General features: G+C 45.6%; 1 protein-coding gene across 2 annotated transcripts in view; it reads right to left on the bottom strand.

Moving 5' to 3' along the window:
• The window catches only part of CRR1 (Dihydrodipicolinate reductase, bacterial/plant), a 44,680-nt gene extending 24,409 nt beyond the window's left edge, over positions 1–20,271 (bottom strand). For both annotated transcript variants that reach the window (XM_086808244.1, XM_086808243.1), the window contains exons 1-5: positions 20,112–20,271; positions 19,641–19,763; positions 19,482–19,556; positions 19,180–19,245; positions 18,540–18,635 (exon numbers count right to left, since the gene is read on the bottom strand). In XM_086808244.1, coding sequence (XP_086664370.1) covers positions 18,540–18,635; positions 19,180–19,245; positions 19,482–19,556; positions 19,641–19,763; positions 20,112–20,258 — 507 coding nt within the window. In that variant the 5' untranslated portion in view covers positions 20,259–20,271. The remainder of the gene's footprint in view (positions 1–18,539; positions 18,636–19,179; positions 19,246–19,481; positions 19,557–19,640; positions 19,764–20,111) is intronic.
• Positions 20,272–20,592: the final 321 nt, after the last annotated feature.

Raw genomic sequence — 20,592 nt, 5'->3', positions numbered from 1 at the left:
AACATGAGCAACAAACTTCTGAAACACTGAGAATGTATCACTCTTCAAACGAAGAGGATAAACCCACACCTTGCGTGTGGCATCATCAATAAAAGACACAAAATATTTTGCCCCTCCCAAAGAAAGCTGAGGCATCTCACATACATCTGTATGCACAAGCTCTAACTGAGCATCTTTCTGTCCAAGAGCTTTCTTGTGGGGGCACTGGAGTTGCCTGCCATATATACAATGCTCACAAAACTGAAAACTTGAGAACTTTAGAGAAGGCAAGTAACCAAAACGAGACAATTGCTCCATTCCTTTGACACTCATGTGTCCCGACCGGCTATGCCAGATAGAGATTTCCGGCAGCTCGGTTGCATTTACATTAGCATGGTGACAAACACCTGCATGCATGAAGTAAAGAGTGTCCACCTTAGAGCCTCTGGCAACAACCAGTGAGCCCTTACTAATCTTCCACTTTCCACGACCAAATGTGGTAACATAATCAGCATCATCAAGCTGTCCAATAGAAAGCAAGTTCTTCTTGATCTCAGGCACATGCCTGACATCATGGAGCATAAGCTGTGAGCCATCTGAAAACACAAGCCTCACATCACCTCTGCCAAGAATCTTGCATGCATGGTTGTCACCCAAATAAACTACTCCTTCATTGCCAGCAGTATACCTGACAAAACAAGTCTCTGCAACCTGTGACATGAAAGGAGGCACCTGAATCAATGATCCATGAGTGCATACCATGACCATCTCCTGCAAGAAGTGAATGGGCATCAAGTGAAGACGTGAATAGGACTTCATCCTCACTGTCACCTGCATGTGACACATTGACTTCTTCAATCTTGACTCCACTTTTGCCTTTTGGCTTTGCATCTTTGGCTTCATCTTTGTCTGTCTTTGTCTTTGCCTTTGCCCTTTTCCTTTTGATCATTCTTCCATTTGTAGCATTGCTTTTTGAAGTGTCCCTTCTTGCCACAATAATGGCATTCCAAGTCCTTTTTGGAGCGGGACTTCCTCCTTCCCCGTTCTTGGCTTTTTCCCCTTTGCTGGGATCTCCCACGTGCATTCATTGCATTGGACTTTCCAACAGAATTGTTCTTCCTGTTCATCTCTTCTTGAAGAAGAGCACCCTCTACATCTGCATATGACAGCATAGCATTTGAATTGCTAGTGGCTGTCCTGAATGTGTCCCAACTCTCTGGCAAAGTGCATAAGAGAAAGGTGGCTTTGAACTCATCGTCCATTGCCAACTTTTGATTAATTACCTGACTGACAACACCATTAAACTCATGTAGATGGACTGTCATAGACGCCCCTTCTTTCATTTGAAGACCTATGAGTTTCTTCAACCAATACACTTTGCTTGAGGCACTTTGCTGGGCATACAAGTCCTGCAATCTTTGCCACATTCCCCAAGCTGTCTTCTCTTCACGTATGCTGAAAAGTAAAGAGACTGACACAGACAACATGATAGTAGATCTTGCCAGCTCATCCATATCTTCCCACTCTTCAGCAGTAAGAGAAGCGGGCATTACACCCCTTTCTTTGATGGACTTGTGCTGCTTCTTCTGGAGCAACACATTATAGCACTGGGTTTGCCAAATGTCATAATTATGTGAGCCTTCAAGCTTCTTGATGTGAAACAATGAAGAGCTCTCACTTGTGGTTGCCATAGCAATATGCAACCTGTCACAGTCAATGCCTGACTCCCTGCAAGATGTGCAAACACTGCACCAAAAGCACACAAAGTGCTTACAGTTGTTCTCCCAAAGTTTATCTCCCACTGCGGAAGCACAAATGCAACTCTACTCCCACTGAATGTGATAAAATCACCAAAATCTGGTTGCTGCAGATTTAGGACAGCACCTTAGATGTGCTCTGTTCCCCTTCCAAAGTACTGTACAGCAGTACTAAGTGCTCACCAATGATGTACCAAATCTGTACCGGCAAGTACAGCAGCTGAAAATGAACCTTTTCCTCACTCAAATCAATGTACAGCCATGCCAAAACTTACACAAAGTTGTACCAAATCTGTACCAACAAGTACAGTAGCAATAAATGCTCTCCTAGCTGTCCAAATGAGTGAAAATCAGACTTTTACAGTCCCGACCACTGCATACAATAGTCCCGAACAGAAATTGGGCAAAAGCCCCTTGACTGCAAGCTGATTTCTGAGAGTTCGAGGCATAAAAGTCTTCGCTGCTGCTTTGACAAGCTCAACAAGCATAAAATCTTGAAAAGCCCCTTGATTCAAGATCAATTTCTGATCATACATGGTACATTAACACACATGAAGGCATCTAGAGTCTTCACAATGCTTTTCCCTGGCCACATATACATCCAATACATAAAAGCCCCTTGATTTACAGGCAGATTGAGTGCTTGACAGGCATCAACACATTGCCCAAAGCATCAAATGCGAGTGCCTGCACGCAAATCAACCCAATCGGCACAAAAGCCCTTTGATCTGCACTGCAATTTCCTGCAATTTTGGCCCGAATGTGAGATTTCTCACATCATACAGCATGTATGAATGCCCAATGGCACAATTACATCAAAAGCCCCAAATTTTGACATCCAATTTCCTGCAAATTGACTCTGAATGTGACCAATGTCACCCAATTTTGCCAATTTTGCTCAAAAATTGAGCAATTTGGCACCTGTACCTGCTCAATTGATGATTGTACCTGCTCAATTGCAAATCCCAAAAAAAAAAATGAAGCAAATACCTTGTAATTTCTGATTTCTGTTGGGCAGCACTCAGGGAAACTCGTTAGTCTGAAGCCTTGTTTCTCTCTCTCTTGAAGGGAGAGAATGGAAGAGAGTAATGGAAGCAATGGAAACCTTCGTCTATAGCAGCACCTTTGCAGCGCTAAGTGCAGCACTTGTTGCCGCCTTTGCAGAACCAAGGGTGCTGCCCGTGTGTGCAACGCTAAGCAGTTTCAATGGCTGTGGCTGCTCTGTGTTGTGTCGATCAACAGCACTGCTTGTACCTGCTACCGTCTTTTCAGCACTTGCCACCTGCCGTGCGTTGTTGTGCGCTTCTTTGTTGCGTCTGGTTCACTACCTGCTGTGCGCTGACTCAATGCCTGCTGTGCAGCGCTTTGCAGCACCTGTGCCTACTGTGCTTGCTTTGCTGCGCTGCCTGTCATGGCAGCTGCTGACACATGCAACACCCAAGCCAGCCACCTGTTGCCGCCAATCACTTGCTTCGCTTGTGTGCACCTTGTGTCACCTCAACAGCACTGTCAAGTCGCCTCAAGAGCCACGAGATACAGAGTGTCGCCTGGCTGCAACATTACTGCAGTCGGAAGGTTGAAAGACAGCTTCGCAATAGGCAGGGTCGCCAACTTGGCTCTGATACCAGTTGAATGGGAGATTAAGAGTTAGGGTTTCATGTGGGAGACATACACAGAGAAGAAGGGAGAGAGAGAGAGAGAGAGAGAGAGTTGTGGAGATAAGTCAACTCAATAGAATGAGTGTGTGACTCCCCTATCACACATGTATATTTGCTCTAGTACACATAGTGCACTTAGTACATTAAAAGTACTAAGTGTACTATGTACTATAACTTATGGGCTTGTACACACTACAAGGGTGGACATAATGCCTTTACCCCAACAACCGATGCCGATCTTTTCGACGATTATGTGTCAAAATCAAATTTCCAAGAGTTTAAAGTGGCTCTTGAAGCTTCTTCTTCGGAACGTCAAGCACAAATCGCCGCGCAGATGTAGGCTTTGCAGAACTCCATCTCTCTTTTGACCACTACCCTATCTACTCTTTCGGGTATGGATACCTTGGCCTCTGCTTTAGGCCCAACATTACTCCGGCACAGTTTGGGGGCGAGCAAAAACAACGTACCAAGGAGATAGTGGACACTTGACTACATAAGTGGCAAGTCCATTTTCAGTTCCATCCATATGACGATGGGAAAAAGATCTAGTTAGCAGCAGGTTTCCTCTCAGGCAAAGCTTTGCTTTGGTGGAAGGAACTCAACCCTAAGCCAACGACTTGGGCACAATTCGAAGATGTCTTCAAGAAAGAATTCCTCAAGAAAGAGGATGATTATGATGTTATTACCCGGATTACAGCTTTGACCATGACCTCGCAGCACCTCACTTATGAGGTCTACCTCCAGAAATTTAGGGACTTGCAGATGAAAGCTACGAAGATGGATCCCACAACTCTTTTGGAGTTCTTTGTAGCCGGTTTATCTGACTCATACCGTTTACAAGTTAAAAATAACAAATGCAAAACTTTGGACGAGGCCATTCATTCAGCTCGTATCTATGATGATACAATGGTCTCTTCCAAGTCTAAACCCATTACCGAGCAGGGGAACAAGCACAAAAGAAAGTTCTCCGCACCAATGGCTAACACGACTGAAGGAAAGTCTTCGGACCCAACCTTCGAAGAATTCAAGTTCGACACCAACGAAGAAGAAACATCTCCTTAGAGCTTTGAAGCTCAAGAAGAAAGGACGTTGATTCATCTGCGAAGAAAAAGAACACATGCGTAACGAGTGCCCGAAGCAAAAGGGTGCAAAGACCAACGCAAGACCCAAGCCAAAGGCAGCTAACCAATTGTCTTTGACAAGTACGTCAGTTACTGTACTTTCTCACCCTAGTACCTGTTCTGATTGTTTGTTCAACTCTAAAGTTTTTGGCTTGAATGATCTTCTCCGAGTTTATGGAGAGGTGAATGGCCATAGAATCCACATTCTTCTAGACCCTGGCAGCTCACACAACTTTGTTAACTACAAACTTGTGCAGAAATTGAGTCTTGATACAACACCTCGCGATCATACCTATGAGATACGCCTACCTGCAGGTCGGCAAGTATGGGATCGAAAGGTGGAGATGCTACCAATCCGGATTCAGGACTACAAAGATACTCTGGAATGCTATATTATGCACCTAGAACATGTAGACTTGTTATTAGGGATTGAGTGGTTTAAGACTCTTCAAGTCCAGATAGATTGGTCTAGTCATATTTTCTCTTTTCAACATAGGAACACACACTATAGTATCTTAGGTGATTGTATACATCCCTCTCAGGGGTGTGGGCAGCCACTGTATTTGCATCATAAGTGCGCTTATCATAGCTGTCTTGCTTATACAAGCCTTTGTATCGTGTTCCAGAAGTGACTATTTCATAACCCTTTGATGGGTCTTTTACCAAACACTTCCCGTCTTCAAATTCAACCTTTAAACCTTGGTCGTTTATGGCTGAGACGGAGAGCATATTTTTCTTTATCCCTGGAACATACAATACATTTTTCATACATACTAGCACCATTGGCTGCAATAAGTATGACATTACCAATTCCCTTTACTGGATATGTGGTATGATCTGCACATGATACAGTGCGGCCATTTGAAGCATAAACCAAGTGCTGAAATACATCTCTGCATGAAGTGATGTGGCTCGAAGCACCACTATCAAAATACCATGATGCATTCTGTCTGTCAGATGCAATGCAAGACATATCAGTGTCTGAAGCACTTGGTGTGTCACTAGTGCATGTGACCAAAATGTACTCTTCCTGGATTACATTAGCTGATTGCTGTGCTTTGTCATCAGAAGAGTCTACTACTGCATTGCCTGCTTCTTTCCTTTTCTCTTTTGCAATCCGCTTTCTACATTCACTGATGTAGTGTCCAGGCTTATGGCAGTAGTGACATTTGCCCTTCTTTTTGGGCTTGTTTGCATCCCCTTTGTTAGACTTTTCACCACCAGAAGAGGGCTGTCCATGACCAGCCTTGCTAGACTGTTGTCCCCCATGCCTAAAGCTCTTTGCTTTACCCTTATCCTTGGCTGTAAATGCCTTGTCTCCACCACGGTTGCTCGATAAGTTTGCTCTTGTTTGCTCTTCCTACAAGAGTAAACCCACGAGCTCTTCAAAAGTGACAGGATCAGCACCTCCTCTCATTGAGAGGTTGAGAGAGGTGTGAAAGCCCAAGTAGGAAGGCGGTAAAGAATGAAGAGTGTTGGTGACCATCTGTCTGTCTGGGATAACCTCATCAATGTTGAGCAATTGTTCCTACAAATCTTTCACTTTGGTGAGATGATCTGCCATAGAGTCACCCTCATCCATAGAAAGAAGATCCAATTGCCTCTTCAAGTAGGCAACTCTTGCCTCGTTGCGTACCTGATACATTGCTTCCAATGTGTCCCATGCAAGCTTCGATGTCTTGCAAGAACGAATGTGCAGAATAATAGTCCTTTTCACTAAAAGGGCTATCAATGACATGGCCTGTGCATCTCTAGAGTCCCATCTCTTCTGCTCTTGTGTGGGAGCAGGTTCTACATCAGGAGCTCTTTGAGCACCTCCCCTTTGAGGCATGGCTGGCTGTATGGTAAGCGGGCATGTGTCATCACCACACACGATGCCCCAAAGCCCTTTGGCTACCAGCAAATTACGGATCATGAAACTCCAGAGGGAGTAGTTAGATCCATCCAACTTATCCTCCTAGGTGAGCACACCAAATACATCTGTAGCATTTTGTGCCATGTCAACAAAATATACCTGCAAGCAAACCAAGCACCAATGTGCACTGCCAGGCAACCAAATGTCCTGAGCAAATGTATGCCTGCAAACCAAAGCAAGTGTAAACCTGCACCAAATTGTCCAACTACACACAATGTGTATACATACGCGACAAATCACAGCTGTAATGCCCAATTACATGCTCCAATCTGAAAATCCCCAATTTTTATGCACTCCAATCGCTTCAATGTGCATCTAATTGGCCAATTTTCACAGAAGCCCCAAATTTCTGCAAATGAAAGAGGTTCAATTTGCGATTTTGACCTCAATTTTGAAAACCCCCAAATTGCAATTTTCAATTTTGCCTCAAATTGAGAAATCCCCCAAATTGCACGAATCCTGTACCACCTGCAAGCTTTCAAATCTTCCTGGCACACCCCCAAAATTTGTCGAATCTGGAGCGGAGTGCCTGCAAAGCTTATTTTGTTTACTTTGTTTAATTTTTCTGTTTGCTGAAACAAAGGTACTTGCACGTGTGGGCAGTGCTGATGCACAGTCGGGAAGAGGCAGTACTAATGCACAGTCGGGAAGAGGCCTGGGCATTAGAGGGAGTCGTTGCAACTGGAGACTCAACGATGAGAAACACACGGAGCTGCAGATGGGGGCACGTTATAGGCAGCCAGGCGAGGCGTGCAGAGGGCGCCGGAGCTGTAGGTGTCGAGGAGGGCGCACACAGCTGCCGAGGCAGGCGGAGGCGGCAGCCGTGGGCTAGTCGCACGCGTAGCTGCACCAAGAGCCGAACAGGCTGCAGTCGTGAGCAGCGACGACGATGGCAACCCGAACAGACGGCAGTCATGGGCCTCGGACGGGAGTCTGAGCAGTCTAGTCGGACGGAACGGAACGGCAAGGGCGGGTGCAACGGACCGGAGCAACTACGGCGGACGTCAGGCGCAACGGAACAGAACACCGACGGACGAAAGGGAGCGCTGACGTGTGGTCGACGGCCGGAACTGAACGGAACGTGACAAAGCAGGGGCGTGTCTGGGCGGCGGCGGTTGGAGAGGGAAGAGCCGCCCACGAGCTAAGCGGCGGTGGTGGGCTCCCCACTAGCGCCACCCGTTTCTGGTGGCCGGACGGTGGAGCAACGGACGGAAGCAGGCAGTCCAGCGACGGAAATCCCTAGTCTGACGACGGAAATTCGCAGGCTTTCTTCTAGCAGCAGAATTTCAAGGCCAGCTCCCAGCTCCCAACTCCCAGCTCTGATACCAATTGTTGGGTGTTGGACTCACACACTCCCACACACAAACCTGCACATTAGGGTTAGGTGCAGGGTAGAGAAGCTCACACACAGAAATGAGAGAGAGAGAGAGAGAGAGAGAGAGAGAGAGAGAGAGAGAGAGAGCCAAAAGTGTGGTATCCACAAAATGCAAGTCAACCCTTGCATGTGTGCCACATCCATATAATATAGAAATACAAAATATTATATGTTAAGAGTGTCCTTTCACTCTTGATGTCGAAGGGGAAAAACCACATGGGAAAAACCACATGGGAAAAAGTGCCCTTAGTTAAGCCCTGTTCACACATAGCACTACCATAAGTGAGCATATGCCTACAAGAGGTCGGCAGCTGGACCAGATCAGAGGTGGGCTGGACCAGATCAGAGGCGGCTGGTCCAAATCAGAAAAACGTTGCATTGTTATGGAATATATCCCACAACTGCTGGCCGCACTTGTCCCAAGGCCTATAAATAGGCACATATGCTCATTGTAAGAGTCATTCATTCCTTTATGGAGTGGATCCTTAGGGTCCTTAGTCTAGGACAGATTTTGGGTGTCTATTACCTTTTGTATAAGGCAGCCTAGGGCTATAGTAAGAGGTACCTTTTTGTACATCAGAATATACTGAATTTCCAACATATCTCTCTCTACTCTCTCTTCATGTCTGCGTTTTGCATCAGCATGTTTCTAGGAGTGTTTAGGGCTGAAAGAAGACTCCCAGAGCTTCTGCATGTTACACACTCTTAGAGTGTATCCACAGCTATTTAGAAGATGGGAGAGATGTCATGACATGACCCCCTAATTGTTAGGTGCAACCCTAATCTTGAAATTATTTTCTTGTAAAATGTTTATATCTTTGTGTTGCTTATGAGAGTAAGTTAGGATAAAGTCCAATGTAATATGCAGAAGCTTGGGAGAAGAATCGGTAACTTCAATACTCAGAATTCAGCACTCTTTTCGCGACGGAAATTAACGCACAAACTGAAAGGAGAAGTGCAGAAAATAGAGAGAGAGAGAGAGAGAGAGAGAGAGAGAGTTTGCTTTATTAGAATGATGAGAAATCTGAAAGAAAATACAACAATCTTGGACTTTTTCTTGGCTGGAAAATCCCTGCCCTTGACCTTCAGTTCTCCACCCCTTTGCTTAGCAATTCCCTTGGCTTGTCTAGCCCTTGATTTGCTTGAGCTCTTGGTGAATAATGAGATAAGTGAACTGAATTATACCTTGGGTACTTATACCCCTTCAGTATGCTGGTCGGCTCGTTCAATTTCCCTCCACGACCTGTTTAATAGCATTTCATGCTAAAAAATCCCACGTGTTCACACTAGACTGCTGGACTGTCCTGGCTGCCTCTGTGGGCTGCTGTCCAGGCCAGCACAGATTGTTGGGCAGCACCTGGGCACTGGCCGCCTGCAGTCCAGGCTGCCCTACGGGCTAGCCAACTGGCTGGGCTGGCCCAAAAGCCAGTCGGCTGCTTGGCCAAGCCCTCTTGGGATGGCCGACAGCCTGCCCAGCCCCTCCTTGGGCTGGTGGGTAAGTCCTGGGGATGCCTGGCCCCCTTGGGGTGGCCCATAGCCTTCCCCGTGTCCAAACCTAATGCATACCTACATCTACACAGCTGTCTGACATCTGGTGGCAAACCAAACATACAGAACAACTAACATCATTCCAGAGGGAGACTCATAGCGCGGATTGGCACTGTTTCATGTGCAGAACAATGCACACCTGACCTTGGACTCATGTGCAGGACAATGCACACCTGACCTCGGACGACTGAGATGGATTTCTGGCTGACTCGTCCCGGACTGGGCTCACATGGGACCAGTTCACCATCCCAGGTCCTGCAACTTCTGTACAGAAAATGTCTACGTGGCATCCAAGTGCGGGATGCACGTGACATCCCCTTCTGCTTAACTTGAGGGAAGCTACATAGCCTCCAAATAATCCGTCAATAACGCCGGATAGTCTTCGAAAAACTCTTTGTCGAGCCATACCGCTTCATGGGTTCCTCGGTCCTGAAACTTCGTGAAGAACTGTCGTAGTCTTCGGCCTGAACCATAACTTTTGCTTCATCCACAATGTCTGGTTCCGCTTCGTCTTTGACCTCTCAAGGGGGTGGACCTGCATATGGCTTTAACCAACTGACATGAAAGACATCGTGCATAGTCCAACTCGGAGGTAGCTTTAACTGCATAGACACCTCATTAATCTTTTTCCGGATGGAAAAAGGTCCGAATCTCCTGAAAGACAATTTTGGGCATCGCTTGCCCACCTGCTTCAATCTTTGCTTCATAATCCGAAGATAAACCCAATCCCCTTCCAAAAACTTCATATCCCTTCAGTCTTTATTGGCTTGTCGAGTGTAGGCCTCTTGCGTTTTAGCCAATCTGTCTTTTACTGACTCTAAGATCTCCTGGTAAGACTCCGTCACTCTGTTCGCCTCCAGTACTGAAGACGAAGTCCTGGTTTACAACGACTGGAAAGGTCTTCCAAACGCTGCCTCATATGGAGTCCTGCCAATAGCTGAAGAAAAAGAGTCATTCAAAACAGCTTGAACTAAAGGCAAATACAATTCCCACTTACCTTGCTGATCGTGGACATAACACTTCAACACATCAAAGGCCAACTGGTTGTATATCTCTGTCTAGCCATCTGTCTGTGGGTGGAATGCACTAGAAAAATTCAACTTAGTACCAAAATTATCAAACAATGCCCTCCAAAAATGACTGGTAAACTTGGCATCTCGGTCTGACAACTCAAGCAAGGAGCTTGGCTGTGGCTGTGACCCCGCGAGAGGGTCCCTGTGTCGAGGATCTGGTAAGGAGAGGGAGGAGGAGATGGAAAACGCGACGCTGGATAGCGGGTACGCTCCTCCAGAGCCAAGATCTGCCTTCTGCTCATCCAACTTGGCTGTCTGTTCTGCGATTGCTCGCATCATCTGCTGGAACATGTCTGTGACACTCAAGCCTGGTGCCCTAGCTGGGCTGCCTGGTGCACTCTGGTCCCATGGTTCTTGGTCTCTCTCGTCGTCGAAGCTCGCCATAGCAGGAAAATGCAATTCCTTTCCGGAACGCAATATGACCATCCACTATTTGTGTGGGAGACTTCCGGAGGCTTCCAGAGGCTAAAAACCAACCGTCCTTCAAGGGACAGGAGTCACTCCGAAAGGGGTAGTCCACCGGCGTCTAAAAACCAACCACACGAGCGAGAAAGAATTCTAGTTTCTCTGCTAAATCTTTGTACTTGAAGTAGGCTCTGATACCACTGTAATATGCGGAAGCTTCGGAGAAGAATCGGTAACTTCAATACTCAGAATTCAGCACTCTTTTCGCGACGGAAATTAACGCACAAACTGAAAGGAGAAGTGCAGAAAATAGAGCGAGAGAGAGAGAGAGGGAGAGGTGGAGAGGACACAGTATTGGGTCCCAATTACCCTCTGTAGGGCCCCCACCACGGATGGTGTATTTGCTTTATTAGAATGATGAGAAATCTGAAAGAAAATATAGCAATCTTGGACCTTTTCTTGGCTGGAAAATCCCTGCCCTTGATCTTCAGTTCTCCACCCCTTTGCTTAGCAATTCCCTTGGCTTGTCTAGCCCTTGATTTGCTTGAGCTCTTGGTGAATAATGAGATAAGTGAACTGAATTATACCTTGGCCCCTTCAGTATGCTGGTCGGCTCGTTCAATTTCCCTCCACGACCTGTTTAATAGCATTTAATGCTAAAAATTTCCACGTGTTCACACTGGACTACTAGACTGTCCTGGCTGCCTCTGTGGGCTGCTATCCAGGCCAGCGCAGACTACTGGGCAGCACCTGGGCGCTGGCCGCCTGCAATCCAGGCTGCCCTATGGGCTAGCCAACTGGCTGGGCTGGCCCAAAAGCCAGTCGGCTGCTTGGCCAAGCCCTCTTGGGTTGGCCGACAGCCTGCCCAGCCCCTCCTTGGGCTGGTGGGTAAGTCCTGGGGCTGCCTGGCCCCCTTGGGGTGGCCCATAGCCTTCCCCGTGTCCAAACCTGATGCACACCTACATCTACACAGCTGTCTGACATCTGGTGGCAAACCTAACATACAAAACAACTGACATCATTCCAGAGGCAGACTCACAGCGCGGACTGGCACTGTTTCATGTGCAGGACAGTGCACACCTGACCTTGGACTCATGTGCAAGACAATGCACACCTAACCTCGGACGACTGAGATGGATCCCTAGCTGACTCGTCTCGAACTGAGCTCACATGGGACCAGTTCACCATCCCAGGTCCTGCACCTTCTGTACAGAAATGTCTACGTGGCATCCAAGTGCGGGATGCACGTGACACCAAATTTGTTGAAATTAGATACGTTGTTCAAAGTAGAAGCATGGAAGGAGTTGTTCATGTCAAGGGAAGAAACTTGTGAAAAAAGGTTACCTTTCGAAGGTCTATAAAATCATGTATACATCTTGCATTCAATAATAGAAATTATACTATTCTTTTTATATTGTCACTCAAGTGTATGCCAAGATATAGTCCATTAAGCATTAAGTGTGATTAGAAGTAGGATTAGCATAATCACTTAATAATCTCTCCAATTTCCAACACTAATCATGCTTAGCATGATGTGAGTACATCAGTAGCCTCCATGGTTGTATTAAGCTACTGTGACTAGCCATCATATCAAATTGTACCAATGAGACTATATATCATAGTAGCAACGGAACGGGAACGGGAACGGAACGAAAGCACCACCAGGGGAACGGGAACGAGAAAAAGGGGGAACGGGAACGAGGGGGAACGGAAACAGGGAACGACTTAGATAATTCCTAGAAATGACGATAAATCTTAACATACAATGCACATTTATATAACCAAATCAGAGACACACTAAAGTCTAGTGCACCATAATTTGCATGGCTAGATACTAACACTGAACAGATCTCACAAGTCAAAATAAATTAGCCCACATCATACATGACATAAGTGACAAAAAGCACAAAATGTGGCCCACATGGCACAGCCTAGATAAAAGAAACAATCCAAGTCCAAAGTCCAAGCTTCAAGGTGACATGCACATTGCAAATAGTAAGGAGATATCATGCATGGCTACTGCCAGTGATGCCATCAAGGAGACTATCATCTATGTCATCCAAGAAAGCCATATCATCAAGACCAACATCTGCAGCATCCAAATCTTCAATCCCATCCTGACCAGGATCTGCAAGTCCATGTGTCTCCTCATCATCCGAGGACTCCTCATCAAGCAATATAAACTTCTCTGGTTTGGGAGATGCCATATCACCAAGCAAGCGCAAATTAGCACTTACAAAAATCAAGTCATTGACTTGTTTTGTCCCAAATTTGTTCCTCTTCTTGGATGCAACATGGCCGAACACACTCCATAGCTGCTCAATCGGAGAGGAGCTTGCACCTTGAGACAAGATCCTTACTGCCAATGATTGAAGCTGTGGTGTACGAGCCCCATAATCCTCCCACCATAAAGCAGCCCCTATCTTAAACCTATCTCTCTGAGCATCAGCCGATCCAAACCTTCCCAACTTGCTGCGATAAAATCCAAGTTGGTCTTTCACCAACCTTCGTTTATCTGCATCACGAACCTGCCTAGAAAGCACTGTCTCCCAACTATCCATCACCTCATCATCGGCCTCTTGTCCACATCCTTGGAACTCGGGATCCAAGACATACGCTGCAGCATGCATAGGAGAATGATAACCATTCCATCGTGCTTCACATAATTCTCGAACCTCTTGCATATTTCTCATCAGACAAGCCCATTTCCCCTATTTTCTCGATCATTCGGTCAGCCCCCTTATAAACCTTGCCAATGCATGGCTCCCGTCCATCTGCAATCCGCATCAAGCGCATGATCGGCTTCATCATAGCATTGATAGTATTGACTTCATCCCAAAATGTGAAGTCTTGTATGGTTCTTGCAACCTCTATGCCGGCTCTTGAACGAGAAAGTGTCCATCCCATCCACTCATTGCATACAACCAACTGCTTCAAAGGCAATTGCACTTTGGATAACCTCTTCATCATGAGAAAGTTATAACCAAAGCGTGTCTCTGAGTACTTCAAGAGATCCTTTTTGGCCGATCTCTTGCGGAATTCATTCAAAATAAACTGATGGTTTTGAATGAAGCTTATTATCTCCTTGCCTTTTTGAATGTGTGGATCAACCCATGGCAAGCTGCCAACATCCTTCAATAAGTTGCTCAAACAATGAGCAAAGCATGGACTGAATGTGATATGCGGATACCTGTCTTCAAGCTTAAGACCAGCTGCTCTATTTGTTGCCTCACCATCAGCTAAGAACTGAATAACATTCTCTGGTCCAACTTTCTCAATACCTTCGGCCCACTCTTCCACAAGCTGATCTGCAGTTTTTCCAGTCCCAGAAGCATCATGTGAGGAAATGAATTGCATTCTTCCTCGAGAATAAGCAACCATGCCATGAATGGACCTTTTTCGAGTGTCACTCCAACCATCTGCAATAAGTGACTCACCATTCTTTGCCCAACTTTCATGCACAGACTCTAAAGCACATTCAATTGCAGCTTTCTCCTTTTGCAACAAGGTGGTGCGTATGGTCTCATATGAAGGAGGCTTGTATGTTGGGCCATACCGTGCAATCTCCTGGACCATTTCAATGAAATATGGAGACCTGGCAACATTGAATGCTACATGATCATGATAAAAGAACCTTGCAACAGCTGCATCTACCCTCTCTTTCTTGCGGGGATCCCAAGCTGCTCCCAAGGTTTGCTGCTTGCCGGAACTTGCACCCATAGACTGCGAATCTTGGGAAAATGCAAAGCTCCCAAGTCCTCCATACTGTTGTCCATCTCCCAAATGTACATCTTCCCCTTGTCTACTGAAGTAAGATGCATCAACTGCCGGTTTCTTTCGTGCACATGCTTTCTCCTCTTCACTTGGGTACTTTGCCAAAAGCTCTCTACGCATTTCAGGTGTTGTCCCTGGGCATTTGTTCACTTGTGCTTTTTCATTGTTCACATGGCATAGATGTGCTCTGACACGGTTTGCTCCTCCTGACTTCTCTTTGTTACATTGCTTGCATTTCCATCGTGTTGCACCTCCCTTAGATGAATACCTTTCTAGCCTTTCAACCTCGTCCCACCAAGTAGCATTCGAAGCTGATCGCTTTGAACCTGAGTAAGCCATGATGTCTGCAAATTCGGGCAAAAAGTTGAATAGGCTTTCAAAGTTAACCATTCCAGAGAAATGAGTCCTTTTTTTTCTTCTGTTTAATGGGGAGAGACTGTGCACTGTGCAGTGTGCAGTCCAGATTGTGATTCACCATAGGTAATTTTTAAAACACCAAAAGTTCAAAGTTCAAAAAAAAAAGAGAGAGAGAAGAAAGAGAAAAGCTTCTTGCTGCCTTGCCTTTTAGATGACTGTAGTCTGCACAGTGCAAGGGCTGGGGGCCTGGCTGCCAGTGGTGGCTGGGGCGACTGTAGTACTGTACTATGCAGGCAGCAGTACAGAATGTCAAGACTCAGAAGTTGAAAGAACAGCTGCTGTACGGGCACTGGCGGCTGTACTCGTGGAGTCGTGGACAGCAACCGAAAAGCGACGGGCGACGGGCGGCGTACGGGCTTGTGCGAATTTCCGAAAAGCGCCTAGCGCTGCAAGGCTTACGGGCTTCATTTTTTTAAAAAAAATTCCACGTCATCTGCACGTTCCCACGTGGGGGAACGGCAGGCTAGCGTTCCCTGGCCCGTTCCACCTAGCGTTCCACCTACGTTCCCTGCCGTTCCACCATTTTTCGACCACCTCCACGTTCCACCATGCGTTTCCGGCGTTCCACAGGTCCACGCGATGGGGGAACGCGTTCCACCGTTCCCAATGGGGGAAAACGGGGTTCCCCTGCTACTATGCTATATATACCTAGATGAATCCAAGAACATGCCCAGATTCACCTTATAAGAAAGAGCAATTTATAACCTCATGATAGTCATCCACAAGTAAATAAACCATCAACTCCATCATGCATAGTATAGACTAGAGACTAAGACATCCCCACTAACGTCATTAGTGCCCAATAGTGGGTGTAGAACTTGGTATTAATATATGCTCCCACACACACACACAAGAGCATACATTTATACAAAAGGTCTGTGTACTGAGTTTCTGTCAAAGCACCGAAGATACAGGGCAGACTCCGCCATAATGAAGCCTAGCACTAAGGATCATAACAAATAGAAAGAATTATTACAACAAAAAGGTAGTTGATAGGGCATATACACCACTAAAGATAGAAAGAATTAACACAATATCAATTGGCTACAACTTGGACGAAAACTTCACAATGTGAAATTTGCATGTCCGCTAATACAGCATAAAGATATACCTAGATGAATCCAAGAACATGCCCAAATTTGCATGTGCCAATGAGACTAGTTGACTAAGAATAGTGTGACTCGAACTTGGTAGCCTGACTAGCAATCCTCATTTCCAATGTGACTGGAATCAGCTAGTGAGACTAGCACTCTTATATCTAAAGTGACAAGGTTATGCTAATGTGACTAGCCACCTAGTGTGACTGGGATTAGCCAGCTCAATGTGCAACCAATGTGACTGGTGGCACATGTCCTATGTGACAAGACAAGTGACAAGACAACCCTTGGATACCGTAGTGTGACTAGAACCCAATGAACAAGTACAATCTAAGTGAACGGGAGATTTCCATTGTACTTGTGTATTTGCATTACTTATAAGATGCATGCCTGTTTATAGATTTGTAGATGAATGGCATGGCTTCTCTTCATGTGCTATGTTTGCTGCCGTGACCAAGTCTAGCAGTGGCCGGGAACTTGTCTACTAGCACATGAGTGCATTGTCTGTTGACCAATGGTTGGATTTTGCCAGTGTGAAAGAGCACACTGGCCATTTTTTGAATTTTGGGCACCCAGGCCTTTCTCATTAGATGGGCGCTCTCTTTTTACCCATGTGAAGGGCCCTAGCAACGTTTTTCACGAGTGTCAGCCCAAGGATGGAAAGTGTGGCCACTTTCCACTTATGGCCACCTTTCCACCCCCATTCTCTGTCCCTTCCACTCTTGAGCTAGGCACCATCCTCAAGGACACTCTCTTTCCCTGCTGTGCGACCAGTGTTGCTCCTCACTGCTGTGCAGCCAATTCTTTTTCTGTACGACTAGACCCTGAACTGTACGACCAGCTACAAAGTTTTCGACCAGGTCTGCAAGCACCGTAGCTGGACATCATTTCTTCAGTTTAGCACCTGTCCAGTCAGGAAAACCCCAACTTCGCAGCCTGCAGCCTGTGTGATCAACGCATCCTAAGCCTAATCTACTGTGGCTGAAGCATAGTCACAAGAAACGGCCGTTTTCCCTAGAAACGTGTTTCTCTATTTCAAGACCCCATCCGTTTCCATGGCCGTTTCTCATTTCCCAAGTGATATTGTCACAGGAAACGGCCGTTTCCACCCCTAAAAACTCGTTTCCCCATTTCCATTCCTCAAACGTTTCCGTTCCCGTTTCCCATTTCTGATGACTATGGGCTGAAGCCATACAGTGCAGCCCCACTTGTTTTCAGAGCTTCTCCATCTTGTTACCACTATTTGCAACAATGATACAAGCCCTATCTGCAACATAAGCTTGTGTATTAGCTTTTGAGCCATCATTCTGCTGCAGATTCCCTTTGAAGATTGCCCTTAGTTGACTAGAGGTATCTTCTTTCAAGAAGACACACGAGATATGTTCCCTTCATCAACCAGAATTAGTACTTGAAACTGTGAAGCAATTCTACACTTGCTGTGAGATTGCATGTGTTTCACTTGCTAAGTGGTTTGGGTGGTCATAATCTAGCACTCTTTTGGATAGTACAAATCCTAAGAAAAAGGGGGGGGGGAGGGGGGGGGGGTTCGAATTGTTCCGGCCCAGGTGTGTGTCCTCTTTCTCAAATGTCATGATAAGTTTGAATGGAATTGTGCTTCGTCTGGTGTTACTCATTATCATATTTAGTTGTGAGATTTGTGCTCTACCGCACCTTACAGCTTCATTCTTGTAATCGATAGATCACTATTTGTTCTAAGAACTTTGAACCTGCCATCTATATGAAGTATTATTTACTAAAGACTCACCTTGGTAAAACGATCACATCTACCAAACCTCATAGGAGAGCCAGATTTTGATGCAACTTAAGGGAATGCAACATAACGCTTGACCAGCTTGGTTCCCACCATCAGTGAGTTCTCAGCCCTTGAAGTTGTCTCTTTTGATCGGGATTATTTGTAATAGTGCATCGACCACTTGTGGCAATGTGCTCAAGCTAAAATGCTGCACAGCATCTCATATCCCCTCTTGTCCTTTGGCTGGGCCAAAACATGTAATCTGAGACCACAGAATGGCATTCAGCCAGGAGGCTAACCAAGCATCTTAGCCTCTTTGTTCTTGCAAAGAGTTCTCTCGGTTGTTATTGTCTCCATATCAATGTCTAAGAACACCTCAAGTACTGATTAATATCGTCGTTACAATTCAGCGGGTTTGAAGGCTCTGTTGTGTCAAGCATGGAGGACTGTTGCTGCTGGTCCTAGTTGAAACAGTCCTATCTTACTTGGCATTCTGTAAGTTGTCTTTGCAAAAACTGGTTAATCGTCACAGTGTAGCTGAACAAACCAGATCCAGATTTCAAATCTTGCAGATTTACGCGTCATCCTCAAATTATGTCATGGCTCAATAATGGTGATGATGTGCCAATAGCTTCAGAAAAAATGTAAGGATCTCACCATAGCTCACCATGCTCGCCTTTGTACAAAATGTGGAGAGAGCAGCTACTTTATCCATATCAAGACCCTCCACTGCAACCACACTCCTTAATCCAAATGCGGTCGCCTGCCATGAGTAAAGGCAAGGTTAGCTTGTATTCAAAACTCAAGTTCAAGGCAATGATAAAACAAATCCTTCAAGACAGTGTGCCCAAAGCATGGTTACAGATGCAGGTAGCATTTCAAACCTCAGCATTCTGAACTGCAACTTCTTTATTTTCAATCATCTCGAGCAAAATAAGGTGCTTAAGTGGCAATTCTGAGAGGATGCAGCAGAGCCTAGAGGCGCACAGCATTTCTCCACACGTGGAGACGGGGGCTATCTCTTGCAGAGCACCCATCATGGCATCACAGGCCCCAGTGTGCACACACCCCCCGCCGCCACACCCCCCCCCAATGAAGACTCCCTCTGAGAGCGGCCAGCCAAAAGAGGGAGTCCCCCCTCCTTTCTTTTTCTGTTGCACCTCGTTCGAGAGTTGCACATATGACTCCTCTTGAGAGCTCGTGTGTAGTCCACATTTGCATATGTTCTTTCTTTTAATGACTAATATTTTCCTGGGAAAAACTAAAAAATAAGGTACTTAAGGTAATCTACAAAGCTCAAAGTTTACCTGTCTAACGTTTTCATAGGCGTTGAAGGCATTTGTGAAGTCCACCATGACTGCCGGAGACGATCCCTGAAAAAACAAATCACACCAATTGAGCATTGCTTTGAACATATAATGTAGCAAGCATGATTGTGCAAGGTATTTTTTGGAGAACAATTCAGAAGAAAAACATACCGAAACATATACATACGCACACATATGTGCCAAGCATGCACACAAATATTTGATTACTTATTTGACATATACAGTATGTATATATGTGTGTATGCATGCATGCATGTATGTATGTGTCGACAAGCAAGAACCTGAGACAATGAGCCTAGCACCATGACAAGGTCACGAGAAATGGGAAGCTCCAATGGCTCATCCAGACCAGCCACCTATGAAAATAGACCCAAGAATTAGAAAAAGAAAAAAGGAATGCACGTACGTGTGGTTTTTACACCCTAAATTTCCTAAGATACCTCTCCGGCGTCCATCCCAACAGAGGCAGAGTCAACTGCCCCTCCAAGCTCCATGCCTCTAGCTTTGGTGATGGCAGAGATTGCAGCCTTCCCTATAGGACTGCAGGCTCCATTCACAACCACCTGCAAAATGAAAGAAGGAAATGAAAAGGGGGGGGGGGGAAAGAAACTGAAAAACACAGTAGATAATGCAGATGACCTTGGATAATCTATTTGTTAGTAACACAAAGACAGCACATGAAAAATCCCCAAAAAAACATAGTACACTGTGGAGGAACTTGGTTTTTACACTCATTGGTTCTCTAGATGGCCTCATCTTAGTGCTAATTATCATCCATCTTGTTAGATACCAGATTAACTATTGTATTCAAGTAACCTGAGTTACCTAATCCAACGTTATCTCAATAAACTCTACTTCCGCAGTAGACAAATGAAATGTAGAATCCATAACAGCTGAAACAGAAAGCTCACCTTGATTGAGGTGGACCTTTGAGAGGGCATGGAGCAGGAGATGAGGACGCGTTGAAGCATTCGATTTGTTCTTGTTGTTGCAGCTACACGAGGGAGGGCGCTGCAACACAGCGAACCCGCCACAACATCCACACCCCTACGAGCCATTCAATTTTTATAACAATCCTTCGAGTTGAATTTTTATAAGGGCAATAATATTATTTAACCTTCTATTATTATTCATATAAGCACGCCCAACATTTTTCGAGGGATCAATTAATTAGTTTTTTTTTTATGAAGCTGGCAATAGTGTAAAGTTGATCAAAGGTTTTTTTACACGTGGCCAGTGCAACATGGTAGTCTAAACGTGGCATGTGCGTCGCCTAAACGTGGCGTTATCTTCCTTGGATCGAACACGTGGCATGCATGGGCAACATGTGTAGTTTTGTTTTTGCATGTACATGCTCTTCTCTCCCTTCTCCCACCTTCCGTGGATTTTGTA

Source organism: Cibotium barometz, chromosome 14 (genome assembly GCF_041138505.1).
Source record: "Cibotium barometz isolate CiBa-2024 chromosome 14, ASM4113850v1, whole genome shotgun sequence".
NCBI classification, from domain to species: domain Eukaryota; kingdom Viridiplantae; phylum Streptophyta; class Polypodiopsida; order Cyatheales; family Cibotiaceae; genus Cibotium; species Cibotium barometz.
Note: the sequence above shows the minus strand (reverse complement) of the source record. Positions and strands in the feature narration are given on the sequence as shown.